Source organism: Malania oleifera, chromosome 10, assembly GCF_029873635.1.
Source record: "Malania oleifera isolate guangnan ecotype guangnan chromosome 10, ASM2987363v1, whole genome shotgun sequence".
NCBI classification, from domain to species: domain Eukaryota; kingdom Viridiplantae; phylum Streptophyta; class Magnoliopsida; order Santalales; family Ximeniaceae; genus Malania; species Malania oleifera.
The window spans coordinates 2,714,483-2,739,572 of NC_080426.1; the positions used below are offsets into that span (position 1 = coordinate 2,714,483).

The window sequence follows — 25,090 nt, forward strand, 5'->3', positions numbered from 1 at the left end:
ATTCATGTATCACAGTTTCAGTATATGTTATATGGTATCAGAACCTGGTTGGCTTGGTCTAGGCTAGCACTTGCACGGTACCATTGCTATGTGTCCGTGGTCATTATGATCATGATATCTGTGTTAATGCCGCTGTATGGAGTGGTGTGAGATTGGATGATCGATGTGGTTTTAAGAAGTGTGTGAGCGCCCATGGTGTACAGACTAGGTCTGGCAGACCCATTAGACTTACAGACTGTACTTTTGACATAGCAGTGGTTGGCCAACCATTGTTAGGTCCCACCTTCAGGCCACACAACCTAGTCATGTGGGGGTAATACATGATAACAACCAGTTAACCTACCAGGAATGTTTTCGTATTATTATTATATGAGATGAAATATGTTTATGAAAATGCAGTATATTATGCCATGTTTTGATTATAAATGTTTTCCCAGATTTGACATAACAGTTACTGAATATGTTTTGTATGGTATATGTATATCACGGAATACTCATGTTGCCACACACTGGTATTAGTTTATTTCCCTTACTGAGAGGTGTCTCACCCCTAAATTTTATAAACGTTTCAGGAGCCCTTGATAAGAGAGCAGGTAAAGCCCCGCTGATCTAGTACGATAGATCTGCCCTTCCAGAAGGGTAAGTATTATGATAGGGTCGAATGTATTTTGTGGAAATGGCCCTAAGACATCTTTTTGGGTTGAGTGTTGTGTATATATTATATATAGTGATTGTAGTAATTCTGGTATTGTGATGTATGGTATAATAAGATGTTTATGATTGTATGTTTCCTACTGCTTAGGCTTCTGCTATATGTTCTGATATATCCCTATTACCCACGGGTCCAGGTGGATTATGATTTGTCGAGATTTGTGATATTGATTTTATATTATATTATGAAAAAAAATGTGAAAATTAAGCAAGTCGTCACATGGAGTCACAAAGCTCCATCATCTGAGATGCTGAACTCTGTTTTCTGACCATCCTGTACCTTCTCCATAAGCTCTACCAATTCTGCATCATTCCTCTGAGCTACTTTAATTTTCTCCTATAGAGTCGGCTGCAAAACCAAGTCAGAAATTAATGCCTAGTGATTGCTTTCTACCAGCTCCACATCGAGCATCTCTAGATCCATCTGGATCGGATGCTGAATCTCCACTACAGACACAGATGAACTCACTGATTTCTGGCCCAAAGCATTAGCGACCACATTAACCTCTCCTGAGTGGTAGCTGATAGTGCAGTCGTAATCCTTTATTAGCTCCAACCATCTCCTTTATCTCATATTTAATTCCTTCTGTGTGAAGAAATATTTTAAGCTTTTATAGTCAGTAAATATCTCACACCTGCCCTCATATAGATAGTGCCAAAAATCTTCAGTGCGTAAACAACCGCTGCCAATTCCAGATCATGGGTAGGGTAGTTCTTCTCATATTTTTTCAACTGTCGTAAGGCATAGGCTATCACTCTCCCTCGCTGCATCAACAAGCATCCGAGCCCTTTATGGGACGCATCACTGTAAATTACAAAACCCTCTTCTCCTAAAGGAATTGTCAACACAGGTGCAGTGATGAGTCGTTGCTTCAACTCCTGGAAGCTATGTTCACATTTATCAAACCACTCAAACTTCACTCCCTTCCTAGTCAGTTTGGTCAATGGGCTTGACAATCTAGAGAAGCCCTCAACAAACCTGCGGTAGTATCCATCCAATCCCAAGAAACACTCGACCTCGTGCACGTTCTTTGGTCATACCCAGTTTACTACCGCTTCAATCTTACTTGGATTAACATAAATACCATGCCTGGATATAACGTGTCCAAGGAAGGTAACCTATTCCAGCTAGAACTCACACTTCTTGAGCTTCGCGTATAGCATCTTCTTTTGCAACACGTGCAACACTATACTCAAATGCTCCACATGCTCCTCTAGGCTATTCGAATACACCAGTATATCATCAATAAATACTACCACAAACTGATCCAAATACTAGTGAAATACCCTATTCATCAAATCCATAAACATCACAGAAGCATTCGTCAAACCAAACGGCATAACCAAAAATTCATAGTGCCCATACCGTGTTCTGAATGTCGTCTTCGGAACATCTTTCACCCTGACTTTCACCTGATGATACCCGGAGTGTAAATCTATCTTCAAAAAGATTTGTGTCCCTTGTAACTGGTCAAACAAATCATTGATACGCGGGAGCGGGTATTTATTCTTGATAGTCACTTTGTTTATTTCTCGATAGTTGATGCACAACCTCATTGAGCCATCCTTCTTCCTCACAAATAAAACCAGTGCTCCCCAGGGCGACACACTGGGCCGAACAAATCCTTTATTTAATATTTCCTTTAACTGCTCTTTCAATTCTTTCAGCTCTGCCGGTGTCTTTCTATACGGCGCCTTCGAAATCGGAGTTGTCCTCGGAACCAGATTAATAATGAACTCTACCTCACGATTAGAAGGTAGTCCCGAAAAATCCTTGAGGAATACATCAGGAAAATCCCTCACCACTAAGATCTCTTCCACCCTCAGCTCCCCTTCTGATACTGCCTTCACACAGGCTAAATATCCCTGATAGCCTTCTGATAGCAACCTACATGCCTGAATAGTAGATAATAACTGAGGTGGGGTGCACACACGTGATCCCACGAATATGTACTTTTGTCCCTTTGGTGGTCTGAATACAACCACTCTCTGATGGTCATCAATGTTAGCATAGTGGGCAGCTAGCCAATCCATTCCCGAGATTACCTCAAACCCATGCATATCAAGAACCACTAGATTAGCTGGCAAAGACCTCCCCTCAATACCCATTGGACAGTCTCAGATTACTTTTCTACATATCCCTACAGCCCTAGTTGGCGTAACAAAACACAAACTAATATCTAACTACTGAGGCTTAAATCCACACAACTTCACATAATCTTGGGCGATAAAAGAATGAGTCGCCCCAGAATCAAACAAAATAGTATATTTAAATGACAATATTGAAACAGTACCTGTCACCACATCTCCTGCCGCTTCAGCATCTCCTGGCGTCAGTGCATAAACTCGTGCCGAAGCAGAATTCCTCTGTTATCCACCTCGAGGTGTCTGGTAGCCTCCTCTATATAGTTGAGGAGCAGCCGCTACCGCTGGCGGTGCCTGACAGTTCCTCGCGATATGTCCAGGCTGGTGGCACTGATAGCAGAGCGCCTCCCTTGCTCGGCACTCTCCTGGGTGCCTCCTCAAACATCTGGGACAAGGAGGGAGCACCTGTCTGCCCTGTACTGCTCGCTCTCCTCCTCCTTGTTGTCATCCTCCTCTTGTATTGTATCTCCTCCATGGTCTTCGACTGGGCCCTACCTGAAAATCAAAAGGCGCGGGCCTCTTCCTCTAGCTCTAGGATTTTGTGCCTCTCTATATGCTACTTTCAATCACAGCAGTTCTGTCCACTATCTCCAAGAAGGTCTGAGCTCGGAAGCCTACCACCTGCTCATATAGATTTTGCCTTAGGCCCTCCTCAAACTTCCTCGTCTTCCTCTCCTCATCTGGCACCATATACGGGGCAAATTGGGACAGCTCAACAAACCTCGCCGCGTACTGCTGCACCGTCATGGACCCCTGTGTCAGATATAGAAACGCTGACGCCTTTGCACTCTTGACCGTAGCGAAAAAGTATCGCTCGAAGAAAATCTCCTTAAAGCGACTCCATGTCATTGCTATAGGATCCGGCCTCTGCTCCTCCAATACTCTCACTGACCTCTACCAGCGCTTTGCCTCCCTGGTCAATTTAAATGTGGCAAATAACACCCTCTGCTCTGTACATGAGAGGACTGCCAGTATGTCCTCTATGTCCTGAACCGAGTTCTCTGCAACCAGTGGGTCCGCTCCTCCAGCAAAAGACGGGGGTCGCATACGTGTGAACTGCTCGATCGTGCAGCTCTGCTCCCCCAAACTCCTAGCCATCTCAGTCATCACCTGCTGAGTGACGCTACGCAACATAGTGTCAGGGTCTGCACCACCCATACTGGAAGGCCCTACTCCATCACCTTCCGCATTCGTGTTACTGTTCCCCGGATCCATCCTGCAAAGGAAACAACTAATCTCAACATACAATCACTATCACACAACCCATACACTACAATAACTTATAAATTATTCTTCTATCCACATCCTTAATCCCCATTTAAGATTCAGTCCTACCACTCAGAAAGAAGACCCAATGATAGTATCTATGGTTTTCCTGAAATCGTCACCCCAAGAAAAACACAGAAACAACCCCGGTACTCCTACCTGTAGGCCGCAAGATAGAATCCTAAATTCTCACCTCATCCTCTAACGATCACTAACTTACATTTCAATATACCCATATCTTATTTCCTTTAAAATCGACTCATATACTCTGGTATTGTATTCCGCTATCTACTAAAGTCTACAGAACCTAGCAACCTAGGCTCTGATACCAAACTGTGACGCCCCGATTTTCGTATAATTTTTTTTCTCAATAATAAATAAATAATCACTCGTCATCCACAAATCGGCCATGCCAACAATCCTACTATCATTCATACGACCCGACCCGCATTGGGTACCGGGTAAAAAGTTATTTTATTATACAACCTAACAGCGGAAGATAGTATATACATATCAGTTAGAATATATTACCTAGAGTATCAATATACACATACACACAATATTATCTCATACCCAAAAACAATACAACCCTAGGGAATCACACCTCCCTAGCCCAAACTCACCCTGTATATCAGGGTTCCAGCTCCCTACTATCACGGAACTCTATCACCTGGTTGGTGTCTATTCCCTGAAAAATTTAGATAAATTGGGTGAGACACATCTCAGTAAGAAGGAATAAATTACTTACAGTGTGTGGTCATATGAGTTCAGTTATAACATGCTTTACTTTTCAAAATAACATTTCATATGAGAAAATACACTGGCAAATATATTCTCATACTCATATAGATATACAACACAAGCTTTTATAAGCTTTAAAACCATTTCTTAAATTCAATCATTCCAACACATTTTTACCTGCGAAGTTCCTGAGAATAGAGAAGATTACCCGCCCATATAGGTAGCTTCCCTTTGCCCTAATACGTTATGCAGTCGGATATGACCACATTTGATACCTATCAGGGCACTCATCTTACTCAGTAAGCTCTCAAGCGGAGAGTTTCACTTCGCCTCAATTATTTATATTATTAACTCATATGTTTCCATTTCTCAATTTTATCATTCTTTATCTCTGAATTTCCATTCTTTCTTTCATTTCTCATTTTAGCCTATTTTATCATTCTTTCACTTTTTGTTTCCATTTTACTTTCCGACTTATGAGTATCCTCGGTATCAGATACCAACATCGCGTCTGTAACTCATGGTTACCCTGAGGATCTTTCTATCCACGCCATACTTCCCCCCATGGTCAAGGTTGTGCAGCCCGAAGGCTGGATCTAACCGCGGTTGGCCGACCTGGTTAGATCAAATATCATATCACATATCGGGTCTGTAGTACGATTGGCTGGCCTATAGCCTTGATCCGGACTCAGGGGCCCCAAGAACCCTACAAAATGGCTCAGTCGACTGTCACGCCACACGCTCCAAGAGTCCGTGTGGTTGCACTAACACCACTAGCAACGGTACCGTGCTTAATATCATAACCATTCATCAGGGTTCACTACCACATACCTGCAATCATTATGCGTTATTGGCATTTCATCAATCATATTTCAGTATATCACAATTTAGTTCAACATAAATATTCTCATTATTTTCTATGCACATTTCATCATCTCATAATAATATATATCATATTTCATGTATTTTCACATTTTCTCAAAATACTCATACCAGTAATTTATACAAACTCATTTCTCATACAAATAATTTCCACTCACATATAAATATCACATTTCATTATTTTTCACTAATCACATCTATCATTATCATTTCAATATTTTCTCAGAAAATACTCATCGTTATAATTCACATTTTTCAACACATGTCATGTGTCGCACAGTTTTCATCTAATACTCATAACATATTATTTTCACACTCCAAAATATCATAATTTAAAATCACTCAAATGCCACACAATTTATCTGATATTTATATCGTAATAATTTCCAAACAAAATACCATAAACACATTTTCAAATATTAATTTAAACAGTAATTCTAAAAATACTGCTATAATTTATTCCCCTTACATGGCTTACTGAGAGTTTCGCTAGAACTCCAAATCCTATGCCCTTGGCGCCCAAAATTCAACTCCTGAAATTTACATTTTCCCTAGATTAATTAATCTATTTCTCCAAAATAATACTCAACTAACCTTCCCTAGGCTTTATATACTTCAAATTAATATTTAAACTAACATTTAACTGCCCCACTTAATTTTTTGAATTTTGCCTGCGAGTCCTAAAATTACACCTGCGGCGCTCACCCAGGCCCTAAATTCTAAAAATTCTACTTCAACTCTAGATGCTCAACATTTTAGCATTTCTAAATTAATCCTAATTAATTAAAAATAAGTCTCTTAATAACCCTCGTACCCTAAATTTGGGATTTTACCCACGACGACCCCACGAGAATTTTGTCCCGCTAGACTTGTAGAGAATCATCCCTAAATTCTCGTGGTGGTGTCCGTTCATCAATTGGACTTATAATTTGCAAGAAATTAAAGAAAAATGGAAAATTGGCTTATCCTAGGAGATACGTCTACGCCGATCCTACCACCGATCCGCTCTGGTAGAAATGATGGTAGCGGAGAATGGAGTCCAGCAATATCTTCTGATTTTCGATCGGGCGAAAATTCGCCATGTAACTAAGGAGAGAGGGAGAGAGAATGAGAGGAGAGAGAGAGTTCAGTTAGGGGGGGCGGGGGGCTATTCCTATTCCCTGAAGAAACATCCTGAAGCTGAAGCTTCAGGATGGTTACTTATAAAAATAATAATAACAGTTAATTAATATGAATAATAATATATTTTATTAATAATAATAAAAATAAATTTTAATTATTTTTTTATTTTTTATTTTAAATTTAATTAATTAATTTTAATTTTAATTTTAATTTTTTTTTTTTGGAATCACCCCACTAATCTTGTATAGCTTTTTTTTGGGGTTATTACACAGACTAACCAAGCAACTGACTAGACCGCTACAGTTACTTGACTAGCATTGGCCTCGTTGAAGAAATGTAGGTACTTCTAATGTATTTCCTCTTTTAGCTCCCATGAAACTTTCTCAACTGTATAATTACGCCAAATTACCTTTACGAATGGAATTTTATTAATACATAGTATTGACTCTATGAGTCCAATCCTGTTTTGATAATGACAAATCACTTGGTATTTGATCTGTGCATTGAGATTGTGAACAGGAACAATATTTAGCATGCACGAAAGGCTATAAAGTCATGGAAGTCATGAAGACTAAAGTATATATATTTTGAAAAAATCCATGGAACTAAAAGAGTTGAAGAATGAAGATGCAAGCGACAAGTTCAAGATCGTCATGAGAATGAGTATTTAGACCAGAATGTATTTATATATTTCATATGATTTAATTTGAGGCTCAAAATATACCCTAAATTGACCATAGGACTCATGCATCTCATGAATATCTTTAAGGGATATTTATGGACTTAGAAGGTTTTTAAAACCCCGAAAAATATTTTATAAAAGAGAAAAGAAAGGGAGCAAAAATAGATTTTTGAAAATAAAAAGGAAAATCTAGAAAATGTTCAGTTCAGAAGACCGAACTCCCTGACCAGTCGTCTGAAGTGTCAATTTCAGAAGACCGAAGTTAAGCTCAGTCGTCTGAAGAATTTCTTCAGAAGACCGAAGATTAAGTTCAGTCGTCTGAAGAACTATTGGAGAAACACAGAAACAGGTAGAAGCACACCAGAAAACTGAACCCTGATTTCAGTCGTTTGAACTCGCAACTTCAGAAGTCTGAACCCAAACTTCATATGTCTGACTCTGTGTCTAGGTTAATTTTTCAAAGTTCTAAGGAACTTCAGTCGTTTGAACTCTAATCCTCAGGTGTCTGAACTTACAGGAAGATTAAAATTTTGATTTTTAATGAGAGAACACGTGAGTTATTTTCACAATCAAGTTGATCCAACGGTTAGAAATCGTCCTAAGGGCAAGGTTACCTATATAATCAACATCTAAACCCTAGTGCCTCCAAAGAGAACAAACCTTTGGCATACAATTGAGGATATTGTACATTTAGTACAACTTGAGAGAACTTTGAACACACTGGTGAAGTTTTTGCTTGAGGTTTCAAAGTTTATACGTCAAATCTGAGCTAAGGCTATCTTGATCTTCAAAAGGCAATCTAGCAATCATTGTGCTTTTATTTTGGTATTGAGGTTTGGTAAATCGATTTGCTTGTTAATATTCACTCTTATAGAGCTTTTCAGCTAAATCGATTTGCTTGTTATTATATATTCTCAAAGAGTTTTTCATCTCAAAATCCATTATTGAATATTGGTTGAGAGATTGATCTCGAGTGTGCTTATATTTAATTGTTTTGACAAGATCACTACTTGAGAAAAGTTTTTGCCATTGGTTAAACAGTTTTGATTCAAGTGTGTATTCAGTTAAAGACTCGATATTTTCTATATTATAAAACCACTTGATTAAATATTCATAGAGTTCATAACTATATATATTATTGAAGGATATTTTATGAAAACTATTATATTAGGTTTTTTATCTTTGGAAATCATATCGTATATATATATTTGCATAGTACAAAGAGCATATTGTGTTTGGATACTTGGAAGTAAACTTATTGATTTAGATCTTTATAATATTCAAGACAAATTTTTTAATAAGATCACATTTGGTATTTGTGCATCTAGTAAGTTGAACTAGAACCCTAATTTCTCCAAAGCTTCTATTTATATCATTACTTGAGAGATTTGATAAAAGGGAATTTGTGTTGAAGCATATCATTCATATAACGATTATATCATTACATACATGCTAAGCTTCAAGTTTCATCTTATGGATATGTGTTAGGCTTTCAATTGTATTCACCAGTTTTGTTAGAAGCAATATTAAGTTGTTTTGCATATTTGAAATTCTATAATTGTAATCACGGTTCGAGTTGTGAACCGGGTGAGGAGGAAGTTATGCCTTTTGTAAGCAGCGGATGTAAGTGAAGCTCCATCCCGGTTAAAGGAGCAGGGATTTAGTGGAATCCTTGAGTGGGTTGCTCAAGGCGAGGACGTAGGCAGGGTTGGCTGAACCTCGTAAAAATTATGTTTGCTTTCTCTCTTCCTTTACTCTTTTTATTTTCCGCAACGTATTTCATTATCTATCTTGCATGTGTATGTTGAATAACCCCACCCGCACTTGACAAATAATTGGGTAAAAAGAATTCATTGATATAATAATTTAAATTAGTCTTAAACCCCTACAATTAATTTGTTAAATATAAAAAAAGGAATTAAGTGGTAAATAATATTAAAGGTTTTTAAAAATACCCAATTCACCCCCCCTCTTGGGATTACACCTAAATTAACACATAGTTCTTGCTATTTTCGATCTAGAATTCGAACTGACACCTCATCATATGATAGGATGTCTCTAATCTTTAGTGACTCATAATTTATCACATGCGACGGATCTGGAATGTATTTCTTCAGCATGGATACATGAAACACGTTATGGATCCTAGACAGTGTTGGGTTAACACTAACTTGTAGGCAATTGGACCTATTCTTTCTAGTATCTCAAATGACCCAATATACCTAGAGCTTAGCTTATCCTTTTCCCAAATCTCATAACCCTTTCATGGGTGCAATTCTCAAGAATACATTATCTCTTACACTAAACTCTAGCTTCCGTCAGCGGGTATCTACATAGCTTTTCTATTGACTATGAGCTGTTTTAATTCCTGAAAGCTCTGCTCACAATTGTCGGCCCACTCGAACTTCACATTCTTCCTTGTTAACCATGTTAGAGGGCACGATATTCTAGAAAAATCCTCCACAAACCGCCGATAGTATCCTGCTAGATCCACGAAACTCCTGATCTCCTGAACATTCCTTAGTCTCGACCAATTCACTGTCGCTTCTATCTTGCTTGAATCTACCAAAATACCGTTCCCAGAGATCACATGTTCGAGGAATGTAACTTCCTTTAGCCAAAATTCACATTTCTTGCATTTAGCATACAACTTTATTTCTCTCAAGACTTGTGGTACCATCCTCAAATGATTTTCGTGCTCCTCGAAACTCTTCAAATAAAAACTACTACAAACTGGTCCAGGTATTCATGGAAAACCCCGTTTATTAGATTTATAAATGCTGAAGGAGCATTGGTCAATCCAAAAGGCATGACCAAGAACTCATAGTGGTCATACCGAGTTCGAAACGTTGTCTTTGAAACATCTTCTGATTTAATCTTCACCTGATGGTATGTAGGAACCCGAACCTGGAAAATAAAAGAAAAATGATATAAAAGAGAGAAAGAGAGGAAAATGAGGGAAAAAGAAGTATTTAAGCAAGGTTGGGACAAAACCGTGGACGATTTTTTGAGCAAGGGAAAAACCATCGCCGGTTTTTGGGTCAAACGGGCAGGTCAACCACAAAACTAGCGACGGTTTTGTGGTGATAGGGGAAACCGTCGCCGATTTTTCTCTTGGACAACTTGCCTGTAAATAGAAACGAACTCATTTTTTTTTTGGAAATTTTCATTCTCTCTCTTCTCTCTCTAAGGGTTTTGGAAATATTTCACTAAAAAGACTTTCCAAACTCCGTTTTGGGTCCCGTTTGTCTCTCTCACCCTCGATATAGCTAGGATATGCGTTTTCACCAGATTAAAGTTTTAGAAGTTTACTATTTCGAGCCGCTCGGGTTCGTTTTTACGTTTAAAGGTAAGAAGATTTGTTTACATCAGTATTTTTAGAAAACTAAACCGCTAGAAAGTTAGCTTAGGTTTATATGTACGTTATGACTGCTTGTTTGCAAAATATCACCAGGTAAAAATGTCAGTTTTATGATTTTTACGATTTTGGTAAAAGTTAGGGTTTTGGCATATAACCTCCAAACTTCTCAAAACCACTTTATTTGCATTAAACTTAAAGTAGGAGATGCTTGAGACCCTTGTTTGCAGTCCAAATGATATTTTTCGAACCATATACTATGTGTAGTATGTTTTTACCCAAATGAGTGTGGCATATGATATGAAATGGAATATGTTGAATTGATTAATATGTATATGAACTATAGGAACTAAAGTTCCAAATTGTTATTAGAAAAATGTGGAAAACAGGTGTCGGTTAGATACCGAGCTCTATATGTGAAAGAGTTAAACCGAGAGTGTGTGTGCCGGTTTATACCACAGTTTGAATGAAAGAAAGAATGTATGAGAGAATGCCTAAATGAGATTGTGAAAAATACTGAAATTGCACAGATGAAATGTGAAATGGAAATAGGTTAATGTGTTTTTATTGTAAATTGTATATATGACATTGGAGCCACAACTTGTTACTCAGAAAGCCTTAAAAAGCTTAATGTTATTATAAAAGGTTTTAAAAGCCGAAAAGCGCGGTACCGTTGCTATATTTAGTTACAGTGCAACCACACCTATATTTTTCAGTGTGGGTACCAAGATAATCGACTGGCATGAAGGGCTATTGGTGAATTAATAGACCAGGTGGAGGAGGATCAATCGGACTATAATAACCATGATGCCTGACTGTGCCTGCGTAAGGCAAGGCTTGATCAGTGCTTTATCATCGCACAACCCACGCCACGGGGTAGTACTGGCATAGTTATGATGTTTTCAAGCTGGACGGCATTCTAAATATGCATATACATGATTTAAAAACTAAAATGGGCAAAGTCACATGTTTGAGTACCGGGCGGAGGGATTGTATAGTGTATGGCCTGGTACCCTACCCTAACCTTGGGAACTCTCACTTGTAATGATGCTTAATTATCTATTGCAGAAGTTATATTTATATCTTTTATATTACAGGATTTAGAATGTTTTAAATGTTTAACTGTTTCTACTAGTTTAAACATATGTTGTCACACAGTGATGTAATATTATCCACCTTACTAAGAAGTGTCTCATCTCAACTTACAATCTTTGTTTCAAGATCTACAGGAAACCGGTCCTAACCTTCTAGAGGGACTTTGGAGTGTAGAGTCTTGTTAGTTGACGTAAGTTTTTGTATGAGTACTGGATTTTTAGCCACATTGGCTTTTTGGGAATGTAATACAGATTATGTTTTAAGTATGAATGTATGTATGTAAAAAGTCAGTTAGAAACTCTGGTAAGTCTAATAGATGAAGTATGAATGTTTATGTCTTTTACGATGTATGAAAGTGCAGATCATTATGGTACACCTATACGCCCCTGTTTAGGGCGGGTAGTTTATGTATGTTATTAGATATGTACAGATTATGTATGAATAGTAGCACTTCGGGCCCACCTAAAGGGTCGGGGTGTTACATGGTACCCGGATCGAAGATCAATTTTAGAGTAAACCAGTGCTCCCTAGAGTTAATCAATCAAATCATTAATGTAGGGAAGAGGATTCTCATCTTTAACTGTCACTTTCTTTATCTCCCGGTAGTCTATACACATCCTCATCGACCCGTCTTTCTTTTAAACAAATAGCACTAGTGTTCCCTAGGGTGACACATTGGGTCTAATAAATCCCTTGTCCATTAATTTCTGTAACTGCTTCTTTAACTCTTTCAATTTTACTGATACCATTCTATAAAGAGCTTTAAAAATCGATGTCATCCGCGGAAGTAAGTCAACAACAAATTCAATTTCTCGATTAGGAGGCAATCTAGGTAAATCCTATCGACGGATATCCAAAAATTCCCTCACTACTGGAATATCTGTAACGTTTATTTCTCCCCGATTAAAACATTGGTGACTGAACTTGGAACCTAGAGATATTTTTCGTTCTTCAATCGCCGCACATTTTCTAAGAAAATTGAGGAGAGAGAGAGAGAGAGAGTGGCGAGAGAGAGTAGAGACGTGAGAGGGTGGCGTATGGGGGGTGGGGAATTGAAGGTTGAAATTCAATCTTCTTGAACATTTAGGAAGATTGATTTCTTTTACATATATATAATATTATATTATATTAATATATTATATTATATTTTTTAATTAAAAAATATTAATTAATTAATTATTTTTTTTTTAGGATCACTACAAATAATATCTTCTAAGAGTAAAAGGGGATGAAATTCTTCAATCCCTTTTCCAAGCTACTTATAGTTTATTTTAAAGTATACTTAATTTAGCCCTACACCAATAAATTTAATAAACTTCACTTATTATTCACCACAATTATTTTAGCTGAACTCTTACATTCTCATCTTAAATTTTCTCTCAAACTGATATCTACATTAGGTTTAATCCATCCTGAGGAAGGGACGTGTGAAGAAATTGATACGATTAAATCATTATAGATCCTTCATTGTAAATGTATACTAAAAACATATCCATTACTATGAATTGAGCTTTTGTTTATTAAAACTTGAATACATTATTATAATTATACCTTCAATTATTGTAGAGTTCCTTACTCACTATATAATTTATTACGTAATACAAACTTCTTCCATTGTAGATCAATTTGTATCGTTACCATTGGATGGGATGCCTAACTATTGGGAGAAGAACGACATTTGATAACTCTAAAAGGAGTGCCTCTAGCTTTTGGAAAATCATAAAGTGGGTAGAAAATATCTCGAGACCCCCTCTCCCTATACCTTTGTATCACTTATAATCAATAAGTTTTCATTTTATTTGAATGTTTTTATAAATTAATCAAAGAAAGATCTTGAATTTCTAATATATTTATAATTTCTAAATTCACATCTTGTCTTTGATTTATAAATAGCAATGATCACTCGTTAATCATTGATATTCAGATTTCATACTCATAGCAAAGGAGTACATTAACAATAACAAATTTTATTCATGTGATTTCTTTGGATATGTTCATTGAATTTCCAACCAGTTCTTTGTACAAGTTTTTCTTGATGATAAATCAACATTGACTATAAAATGGTTGCAAATGAGTTGAGCCAAGTTAGACCGAGTTTTAGCATGCTCAGGCTCGGCTTGGTAAAGTTAGAGCTCGGCTCGGGCTCGGGTTTGACTCGATTTGAGCTCAGAAAGTTGGGCTCAAGGTTGGCTTAAGACTAAAAATATTAGCTTGAACTTGAGCTTTGATTCGGGTTGAAAATTTATAAATAACTTGATAATAATAGTTTCATTTACCTATTTTGTTTAGATCAATAGTCGGGCCTTCTTTTTTTTTCTTTTAATGATTGGGCTATTAGACTCTTTGTATTAGGTCAACTTAATGAACTTATTAACAAGTTTATTATCGAGCTCCTTACAACCAGCTCATTTGAGCCAATTATCAAACTATTCCAAAAATAAAATGAATTAAATCGGACTATACTCATACTCAACTTATTTATAAATGGAGTCCAAAATTTAAATTTAAAACTCATGAGCCGAGCCCAATCAAGGATTCGAGCCGCTTGTGAAAGAGTTGGTTTATTTGAAGCTCGACGTATGTCTATATGAGTATAGATTTCCGTTGAGGCCCCGCTCAGCTACTTTGATAACCTCACCCACCCATCCAGGCGCGGAGCGTACTTCATCCCGAATTTACAGAAGTACTGGTCGGAAGCATGAAACTAACATGCTTCCCCGGTTACTTTATCACTCAGACATTTCTTTCATGTTCAGCTTTTCGCGCGCTTCGCTCTGCTGCGTCGAGTGCGCACTTCATCACTTTCAGTTGCAACCTACAAATATTCTTTACGGACACTAGCTTCACACCCTTCTCTCTCTCTCTCTCTCTCTCTCTCTCTCTCTCTCTCTCTCTCTCTCTCTGCGATTAAACTTCTTTTTCTCCGAACGCCATTAACGACTCCTCTTGCTCTCAGAAGCGAGTTTATATATCTATATTGTGGTATTTCTAGTTGAAATTGCCAGAGCCACTAGGAGGAAGAAGGAACCAGCGTCCAAATGTTCTACTCGCACCAGCTTCTAGCTCGGAAGGCTCCTCTAGGCCAAATATGGTGATATATATATATATATATATATATATATATATTCTGTATTTTGAATCCATTTTATTTTACCTGCTGCGAATTATTACGTACATGGTTTTTTTTTCTTTCTATTTTGCACTTTCTGTTTTTCGAATCGACTTCCTGGATTCTAATTTGAATTTTGACTGGCTATGCTGTTCGTCTGTAAAATGGTGAACGGACGTATTGCAATTTATGTAGGTTTACACGCTATTATTTTATGAATTATAGATGTGACTTCTTTATTATCTATGGATTGTTCGTCATTTTATTCCCTGTCAGCTCTTTTTGTTTTGATTTTCATGAATTTTGATTTGAATTTTGATTGTGCTCTGTTGTTTATGTAAAACGATGCAGAGTCATTGTAAATTATGTGTAATCAATTTCTTGTTAACGTATGACGAGTTTTCGACTATTTGTCAGTCTCTGCTTCTCTTTTTGTTTCCACAAATTAAATTCACCGATCCTGATTTGTTCGTTTCTCTATTCTTGTCTCAAACAAAGGATGGCGGCCACGACGCGCGCCAAGATTAATAGAAGGAAGCTGTACAAGCTCAATATCATAAAAATATGGTGAGTACTTCTCCCTGTAATTTTTACTACTTCGATGAAGTTAATTTTATCTCTAATTTGAGCCTTTGTTCTTTTATTTTTGCAGTGAAGAGATTTTGTATCCATCGATTCCCATGGCACTGAGACTCTCTGGAATTCTCATGGGTAAGTTGCATGTGGAATTAATTTATATTTCCATTTGTAACTCTGAGTGAATAACTATAGCATCTGTTTTCACTTGATCTTAGGTGGGGTCGTCATTGTCTACGAGCGAAAAGTAAGACTCCTTTACGGTAAGCTTTAATGAGTTCTCACTCCATTTATTTGTTAATTAATTATTTTTTTGGAATTAATTTCAGTTTCATTTTGAGTAATTCCAAGCATTAACTCTATCACCTGCGTTGTTCTTCACAGATGATTTAACTCGTCTTCTGGTAACTGATTTTCAAAAGCTTCTCAATCCCTCAGTTTCTCTTACTTATGGTTTATAACTCTTCTGATGGATTGTTCAATGGCTTCATCTTCTTAGGATGAAATAAACAAAGCATGGAAAGTTAAGACCGTACCAGATCCCACTGTCCTCCCCAAGAGGAAATCTCAGGCTGAGTCAGTCTATTCTTTTCTTTTATTTTGTGGAGAATTAAGGCTAAATAAGCCACATATTCTCTTTCCTTCCTCTTCTTGGCATTGATTAATTGTCAGGGAAATTCAAGTCAGTGGGCATAGAAAAATTTGGCAAAAATATTCGGAATAAATGAATTTTATGTTAAATCTAGTAACAGAAAATTTGCACATATTTAAAGCTTCTGAACATGACAATGTTGAAATTGATGCCCCAATCTTTTATCGCAGGTACGAAGCGGTGACACTGCCTGAGAACCAGGAAACGGAGATTGGGGATATTGAGCATTCCCTCCTCTTCTCTAATTCAACCACCTCCATCGGGTTCCAGCAGGCTGCCTATTTTGCCATGGTCTGTTGATGCATCTTAAATTTTATATTAATGAATTTTTTATGTGACTCCCCAATCTATTTAGACCTCAAATCGATATTATAGGCATAACACAGTGGGTGGCCTTTAAAATTTTCTTAATAGGAAAGCTCTGTAGAAGTTAGTTATTTGCCCTGACTTCTTTAGAAGACACCATTCATATCTGTTGGATTATGAATGGGGATTTTGTGTATGTGATCTCCTGTAAATTTGGAATTGACCATATATGCATTTTGTTTTGAAGCTGCTGCATCTTACACCGAGTAAAATTGAGGGCTTAATGTGACAATGTTATAAAACCCATACAAAAATTAAAAATATGTTATAAAACCCATCACATTTATCCTACGGGTTTCTTGAATTGTGCAATTATCAACCAAATTTCAGTGCTCAGTAGCTTCTTTATTTTTCCTATTTTTTCAAAACAACAATTTTCAACACATAAGGATTTCAGACAAGTGTTATATTTGAAACCTCTCACGCATCCTTCATCATTAAGGAGGATGCGGGTAGTCGAGGTCCTTGTGCTCTGAAATGAATTGTAGAAAATGCTCGCTGCTGAAGTGATCTAAAGTGCTGAAGTAACTTTGTAAATACTCTGTTTTTTTCCCATGGAATTCATCCCTTCATAAACCCTCTATGCGTGCAGCGTCTGGACAATGTGGATGAACCCTATGTCAACTCCAATCGCAGTGAAGAAGACCAGTTTCAACACTATCATCAAGGTTTTCTACTCATCCTTCCTTCACCGTACTTCCTTCGCCCTATTGATAATCTGACGCACTCTCTGCCGCAGCTGATGCAGCTAATATCACCTTGTCTAAAGGATTTGATTCATCTCAGGTGGATAGAGGTTTCTTCAACCGTTTTGAAAGGTAACGCATGAAAATGTCAAGCAGACAAATACTTCTAGTTTTTTACACCTGATACACTGTTTATTTTTATACCTTTTAACGGTTTACATTGTATGCTTAATTTTGATGCGAACAAGCATTTGATGGAATGTATCATAGATCTTGCTTGTTAGAATGTATCATAGATCTCAATTTTGCCACTCATAATGTACCCTGTCAATTGAACTAAAGTCATTCATTCATAAAATGCTAGCGTCACTTTATATGCTTATGCTCATTTATTGTTTTTTAAACAAAAATATTCTGAGTAATTCTTTATGCGTGGTTTTACAGGTTTGATATTGAAGGAGATGAGGAAGTGCAGTTGAACTTCACTCCACAAGATCACACACAAATCCCAGATACTCTTATACCTTCGCCACCTCATCAAAATGAGCCTGAAATAGGTTGACAACATAACGAAGTCTTAAATGTCTTGCAAATTGGCAGATGAGTGTTTGCTTTGCTTATGTCTTCCATCTTTTACTTAAAGAATTGAGGATTTAGGGATTACAATATGCATGGCAAGGATCCTAATTACCTGTTCATTGATAAAAGTTCAACACCATGGAACTTAACGAGCATACAATTCAACTTACAGTTTACAGATCTTGGACTCAGCAAAAATTCAACTTACAAAACCGAAATGCCTTGCTTCAACACATGGAGCAGCTAATCCTGCACTGGAACAGGCTATTATTGCAAAAATTATGAGTATAACCAACAATCATTAAGAATTTGATCTCTTTTTTATGTGCACTGCAGAACTATGACTTGGCATTTTTGTTGTCCTAGCAATACAACTCCTGTATCAGAAACCCTTTTTCTAACAATAATTTAGGAAGGTGGCATTGGTACCAAAAGACTTAGGGCCTTCTCGACCCTATTAGCTAGCTCATAAGATTTAGCTTTCCCTCACACTTAACAACTGACCACCAGCTCATTCCACAACCGATGTGGGACAATCCCAACAATGATTTGTACAATTTTGGTATCTACTACTGTCTGTTTGCTAAGAAAAGGATGCCGTTCCTCATGGTGGAGGATGCCCTTATTAGGTGTTCTAAGCTGCTCTACATGATACGTATACTTTTAATCTCTCTTTAATTTCATTTCAGACTCTGTTCATATAGAAGCTATTTCCTCAGATGCCAAGCCCTTTTTGCATAGATCATTTTTATACCTTTTTAATTAGACATGGTTCAAAGAGGCAAGAATGCCTTAAATAATAAAAATCCAACATATACAACTTTCTGTTACATCTTAATGGAAAACATAAATTGTTAAGACAAGTGAAAACATGCTGCATTCCAGGCCCCTCTGCAGCTGATGAAATGCAAAACCAGCCTCCAGACCTCCAGGTCAATCAGCAATCTGATGAACACCTGAATGCCGCTCAGGTAGTGCAGTTTAACATCTATAACTAATTAACTATAATAAACTTGAATAAGCAATAGAAAGCAACATTTACGGACTTGGAAAGTGTGGATGTACAGGCGCCACGAGATGAAGAGAGACAAGAGCTAATAAGAAGGAGAGTAAGAAGACGAGCAGCCTTTCTAATGGATTATGAGCAAACCGTCATCCCAGGCCTTTTGTACCAGTCCTGGCTTCGGGATACTTCAGATATTGTCTCAAGGAGAGGAAGAAAGAGAAAGGTTTGACTTATTGTTTTTCATACCCGACATGCATTTTCAGTGGTTCCAACGTCCCTATCGAGAAACATTATACGGGGAGCATCTTTTGAACTTGTGATCAAAGTGAAGTTAATTATTAGGAAAATTATCATGAGGCTTCATGGGGAGCTGAAAATGTTTTGACTTTCCTTTCTAGTTCAACTATTTTTAGTATGTTAAGACAATATTCTGAAAAAAAGAGATGTATAGAACATAAGTTTTGGTATAAAACATAGAATTTCTTTTATGAAATAAAAAACCGATTGCAGTGAAATCTCCAACGCATTTTTTTTTCAAATTCCTGTTGCAGAGCATGAATTTTATGTCTACCATGAAGATAGCAAACCTCATGGAGTTGCCACCTGTGGGACTAATTTCTGGGTTACTGGCAGATGGAAATAGAGAAATCTATTACCCAACCCCTCTTTTAGAGCAGTGGATGAGAAGTACCAAACCTGTAGTTGATTCACATTCTGGTCAGAGTTCACTTATTGAAACTCTTGAGATTCACCTTACTAAATTATATCTGGCAAGTAGTTAAAATCTAGTCATATATACAGGATCTACTTCTGCACCCAAGCCACCTGAACTGTTGCCGTCATCATCACACAATAGATTACATGATCAAGATTTTATGGTATCTTTGAGCCATTCTACCAATTTCTAGTTTTCTACAATTTGTCACTTGGAAATGTATTAGCCCAATGCCCAAGTCTAACAAAATTTTTTGAACGTGAAGCATTTTGAGGATTTCCACGGTGGAGCTGGTTTGAGATCAACTTCCATAGAGAAGCAACGTGCAAATCTCGAATACAATGAGATACCAGCTGAAAGCCTTGTGGAGGAGCTGAAAACGAACCTTTTGAACACTGGAGTGGGGGTAACTGAGGCCAATGTGATGGTCACACCTGGAAATTCTGGTACTTCAAACCTTTCCATGTTCCTGTTAAATCTCTCATTTATGGAGAAAAGTATTTAAAGTTTCATAAATATGATTGTGAGGATTACTTCTAGAAGTTTTTGCTTCATGTGGTTTGACTTTGTAGGAGATGAAGATCGATCCATTCCCAGCTCTGCATCTGGACATGATTGTGCATCGCATAATTCACATGTCATTTCGGCGCGGTTAGTAGAATATATATATGTTATTTTTCTTCACAAATTAACTGGAGTTATGATTGAGCTGAAGGAATGTTCTTCGATCTGGAGAGGAATAGTTATTCTATCTTTGACATAACAAGAAATAAATTATTGATGGTTATAGACTAATGACTGACTATTAACAGATCCAACAAGAAAAGGCCTTATTCTTCATCCAGACATGGTGGGAGTAGCCTTGAACCCGTAGCTGAAGAAAACTCATGGCAGAAACCAGCAGCAGAACCAAGTTTCAAGTTGACAAGGCTGTCTGAGATTGGCTCGACACCTGAGCATGGCAAGTTTATTACCCATCAGTCCTTGTTCGTTTGTGTCACTGCAACGGTCATAGCTATGGCATTGTTTTTTTCTTTTTTGCAGAACTGCTGGCTGAAACTGCGCCCACTCAAACCCAGCTTCCAATAGTCGATCAATTCATTGACAAGATAACCGATTCTATCCGAATGTAAAATTCTCCTTTTTTTGAGATGTGTGTGTGTGTGTGTGTGTGTGTGTGTGTGGTGCCGCCCTCCTTTAGTTAAAAATAAATAAATAAAATGTGTGTGTGTGTCCATTTTTTCTTGTGTGTTCAAAGTTACTTCCAGTTGATCAATTTAATTAGGTTATGCTTTTTTGCATGAACTCAACATTGCAGGCATCTGAAGACACATTTTGACACACCGGGGGCCCCTCAAATCGAATCTCTGGAAAACCTAGCTTCTGGAATGAACCGAAAAAGTGCATCCCAGCTCTTCTACCAGACTTGTGGTATGCATCGATATGTTTATTTTATTTTTCCTACTGCTGTTCCAGACTATCATCACAGTTCAATGTTCAAACTCTTGAATCTTGGAACATTTCAAACTGACAAAGAAGCAATTGTGGCTGATTATTTTTGTAGTTCTCGCTTCCCGTGGTTTCGTGAGAGTAGAACAAAAGGTAGCATATGGGGACATTCTCATCTCTAGAGGAGCACAAATGTGATAGCAGTGCACGGAGGTGAGGATGAGTTACGTGAGTACCTTAATAATAAGTTCTTTATATATATTACTTCCTAGGTTTTCCCCTGGAAGGTTAATCAAGATTTACAGGTAACGATTATGACATGCAATGAAATGAAGAGAACTCAGGCACTCATACAAAATTAGCTTTGGAAATTAAGGATAGGGACAGAAACTTGGTTTATGCGTGTATATACTTGGGCAAAATCTATAGAATTGCCTTTTTTTTTTTTTCCCTTTTTTTTTTGGGGTAATCGAAAGAGTCTCGTTCTTCCTCAACGGAAGTTGGTCGCAGAAAGTGAAAATAGTCTAGGACCTCTTGGTCAATATGTTGTAGGATCTATTAGAAATTGAAGTTAGCAAACCACTGCTAATGCAACAATTTGACTTCCGATGATTATTTTATGGCTGAACGGCTTTAAGAACATTTCCTGCACTCCTCCCCCCACCCCAAAACCCACAAAAAAACAAAAAAAAAGTGATATGGGGCAATTAATTGAAGGATATGCTGAGATACCTTGTTGAACACTCCTAAGCAACTCATAATTTCACATGCATGTGATATATAGTAATGATTCCTTAGGTGTCGGCACATGCTCTGATCTTCCCATTAAGCTTCTCTATCCACACCACAAGCTGGCAAAAAATGAATATCTGGCACTAACCCCCTTGGATTGGGGTTTTCCATTCAAAGCTTCTCCACTAACATTTTCAGCATTTTAATTGTCAGAGCAAAAATTATACAATTAAAACGAACGTTCAGTGAGTGGGAAGAAATGCCTATTTGTATTCAGCTTTACATAAGAAGCTTTTATGTCGTGCCACATACTCTGAGAAAATTCACCAACCGTTTGTTGAGTTTTGGCTCACAGGGAGATTGTTTTTTCATGGATAAGTGGTGTCATTAAATTTTTTCACTTTCGTAAATTCCACATAACCTCCATTTGTATTTGTAGATAGTTGAAATCCAACGGTAATGAAGATTTTTACTAGACTTAATAAACATAGGGATGCTATAGAATCATGTAAAATTGATATATTCTTTTTTTTCTTTGTTTTCACAACATTCTATTTAGCTCTTTTCTTTCATATTAAACATCTAATTCTTTTTTTTTTTTCTTTTTCCATTGAAAACATTGAGGACATTTATTACACTTATAATTTGCACGGTATACAAGAATGGAACTAAATCAAAATTAAATTAATTTTTATAATCTTATGGAGAGGTAGCTAATGAATAAATGAATAATAACCCATCAGGGACAAAAAATTACATAGGCAAAAATGTAAATTATAAATAATGAAAAACATAAGAACCCGACTTTTTTTTTTTCGGTTTGTTTCCTTATATTTAAAAGGTTTCTCTTATTCGCTCTATGGATTTACAGTTAATACTTAAGATCATTAAATTCAATGATTAGATTTTTCAGGTAAATACTTATAGCCAATCTTAGCTAATAAAGAAAATCCTACCTCCCCCACCCCAAAAGACAATGCTAGTTTGTCACCTTCCTAGTGTACCATTAAACAGAAATTACTCTTCATTATTAAATGTACTTACTTTTATTATTTTTCTTTCACATTGTTTTTAAAAGTTTTTATTTTTACTATGCCACTTAATGAATCATGTGCGCTCATGCATGACTCATTGCAAAGTAAAATAAAATACAAGATTTACGTTTTTCAAATGTAGTATCTCTAATCTCTAATATTAGTTCGCGATTCCCTCAACTTGGTCTAATTTTGTGAAACGTCCTATAATTACTTCTTGATTTGTCTCATAATTGAATTAAAATATCTTTCAACTCTTATCCATTTTTTTGTAATTATTTTTTTAAAATTAAAAACTAAACTATTAATAGAACGTATGGATTCTCCCAACTTCTTAAGGTTAAATGGATGTGTGATGCCTTGTTTTTTTTTTTTTTGTTTATTTTCAACCGATTACCTCTAATACCCTGATAATAATAATAATAATAATAATAATAATAATAATAATAATAATAATAATAATAAAGACAACCGACTCAATCCGAACCCAAAATGGGGTACCAGGAATACATCCATCCACACACGTACTTTATTTATGCAGCGGAAAACATAACACGTTTAAACTTTATTTACAACACCAGAGTACTACATGTCTCCAAAATATACACATAACCCCCAAAATAAGTCAACCACTAATTCAAGGTTTATACACCCATAATCATGTTTCTCAAAATAAACCCATATACCCTGCACTATAGGTTGACGTATCCTCTATCTCGGAGCTCCCGCCTAACGTTCCGAATTTCCTGAAATATTTAAGATCTATGGGGTGAGACACCTCTTAGTAAGTGAGAATAAATTATTATCAGTGTGTGGCAGTGAGTTTTAGTGTATCATGTCATGTTTATAAAAAAAAAAATATTAATTTAACTGAAGTATCATAGGAATCTGTACTCATATCCACACTACAAAAAATTAGGGTATTATTCAAGGATCAAATCTGTTACTAATACTCATAAATTCGTCATTAATAGTATTAGTGATGAATTTATGAGTATTAGTGATGGTTTTAAAATAGTTGCTATGAAACAACCTGCTAATAAAATAAAATCCTTTTTTCCCTAGTTTTAAATTCAATCATTAACCTAAACAGCGGAAGGTCAATCATATAAAATAAATCCACACATAATACAATAGTAGAATGACAAATCAATCCACGACATACAATCATCACTGTTCTCTCGAAACTACCCTTACTGATACCAAGGGATTACAAAACATGCCACCCAAAAATACTCACTCTCAAAAAGGGCAGTACAACAACCCCTCTACCTACGAGCCTGCTCCGCTCGCGTAGCTGGTTCACCTGAAAAATAATTCAACACTGGGATGAGTCAACGCTCAGTAAGACGAAACATACTATTACTAGTGTGTGACTACTGAGTTATATTTTTGTATTAATAATCTGATTTAGAAATAATTGTGATGCCCCGATTTTTGTATAATTTTTTTTAAATAATAAATAAATAATTTACACGTCATTGACAACATCCACAAATTGGCCACGTCAACAATGTAATGACCTGGAATTTAAATAATTAGAAAATATAATGAATAAAGTGGATTAAAGGAAAATAAGGGATAAAGGAAGAATTTCTAAGGAAATAACAGACCTCGACGACGAATGTCGTCGACGAAGGTATCTTCTCATCGACGAAGTCACTATAGTGCCTCGTCGAAGAATCGACGTGTCTCGTCGACGAATCGATGTGTCTCGTCGATGAAGCTCTACCTATAAATAGGTTGTTCTTCATTTTTAGTGTGAAATTTCGCGAACTCTCTCTTTAAAACGAAGCTCCAATCTTCTCTCTTCGATTTCGAGCCGATTTTGACTTGTTTTGACGATCCAGAACCGCCACGAGGTTTGTAGGATCATTCTCTTTAAGGCTGTAGGAGTTGATCGTTGGATTGTGAGGTTTGGAAAATATCCCAAAATTGGGTTAAGTTAGTTATTTTGGGATTGTCTTAAGAAATAGTGTTATTTGGAGCTTAGGAAATAGTAAATAAGTGTTTTCTTTAAGATTTAAGTTAATTGGAATTTATTTTAATTAAGTTATGATTTTTGGATTCAGGGTCCAGGTGAACGCCGTGTGGGTATCAATTTGGGGATCCTACAGGCGTAGTTGAAAGTCAGGTAAAGGGGAAATTTATATATTAAATCAAGTTTTTCATGAATTAAAATGG

General features: G+C 36.7%; 1 protein-coding gene across 1 annotated transcript; it reads left to right on the forward strand.

The window, feature by feature from the left end:
* Nucleotides 1-15,040: 15,040 nt before the first annotated feature.
* Nucleotides 15,041-21,338, forward strand: LOC131165928 (sister chromatid cohesion 1 protein 1). The gene is made up of 19 exons (XM_058124108.1): nucleotides 15,041-15,093; nucleotides 15,610-15,678; nucleotides 15,764-15,822; nucleotides 15,906-15,950; nucleotides 16,072-16,091; nucleotides 16,187-16,263; nucleotides 16,510-16,630; nucleotides 17,298-17,373; nucleotides 17,445-17,523; nucleotides 17,836-17,948; nucleotides 18,856-18,941; nucleotides 19,038-19,199; nucleotides 19,528-19,746; nucleotides 19,957-20,137; nucleotides 20,264-20,346; nucleotides 20,514-20,652; nucleotides 20,736-20,820; nucleotides 21,010-21,122; nucleotides 21,256-21,338. Exons 1-19 carry the CDS (start codon nucleotides 15,041-15,043, stop codon nucleotides 21,336-21,338), a joined length of 1,863 nt encoding a protein of 620 aa, XP_057980091.1.
* The last annotated feature ends 3,752 nt before the right edge of the window (nucleotides 21,339-25,090 follow it).

What these genes read in the sequence shown, in the direction of transcription:
- LOC131165928 (XM_058124108.1), top strand. Translation starts at nt 15,041, where the DNA reads ATGTTCTACTCGCACCAGCTTCTAGCTCGGAAGGCTCCTCTAGGCCAA. An exon ending in AAAAGTAAGACTCCTTTACG is followed by an intron (nt 15,951 to 16,071) that starts GTAAGCTTTAAT and finishes TGTTCTTCACAG; the next exon opens with ATGATTTAACTCGTCTTCTG. An exon ending in GTTTCAACACTATCATCAAG is followed by an intron (nt 17,374 to 17,444) that starts GTTTTCTACTCA and finishes TCTCTGCCGCAG; the next exon opens with CTGATGCAGCTAATATCACC.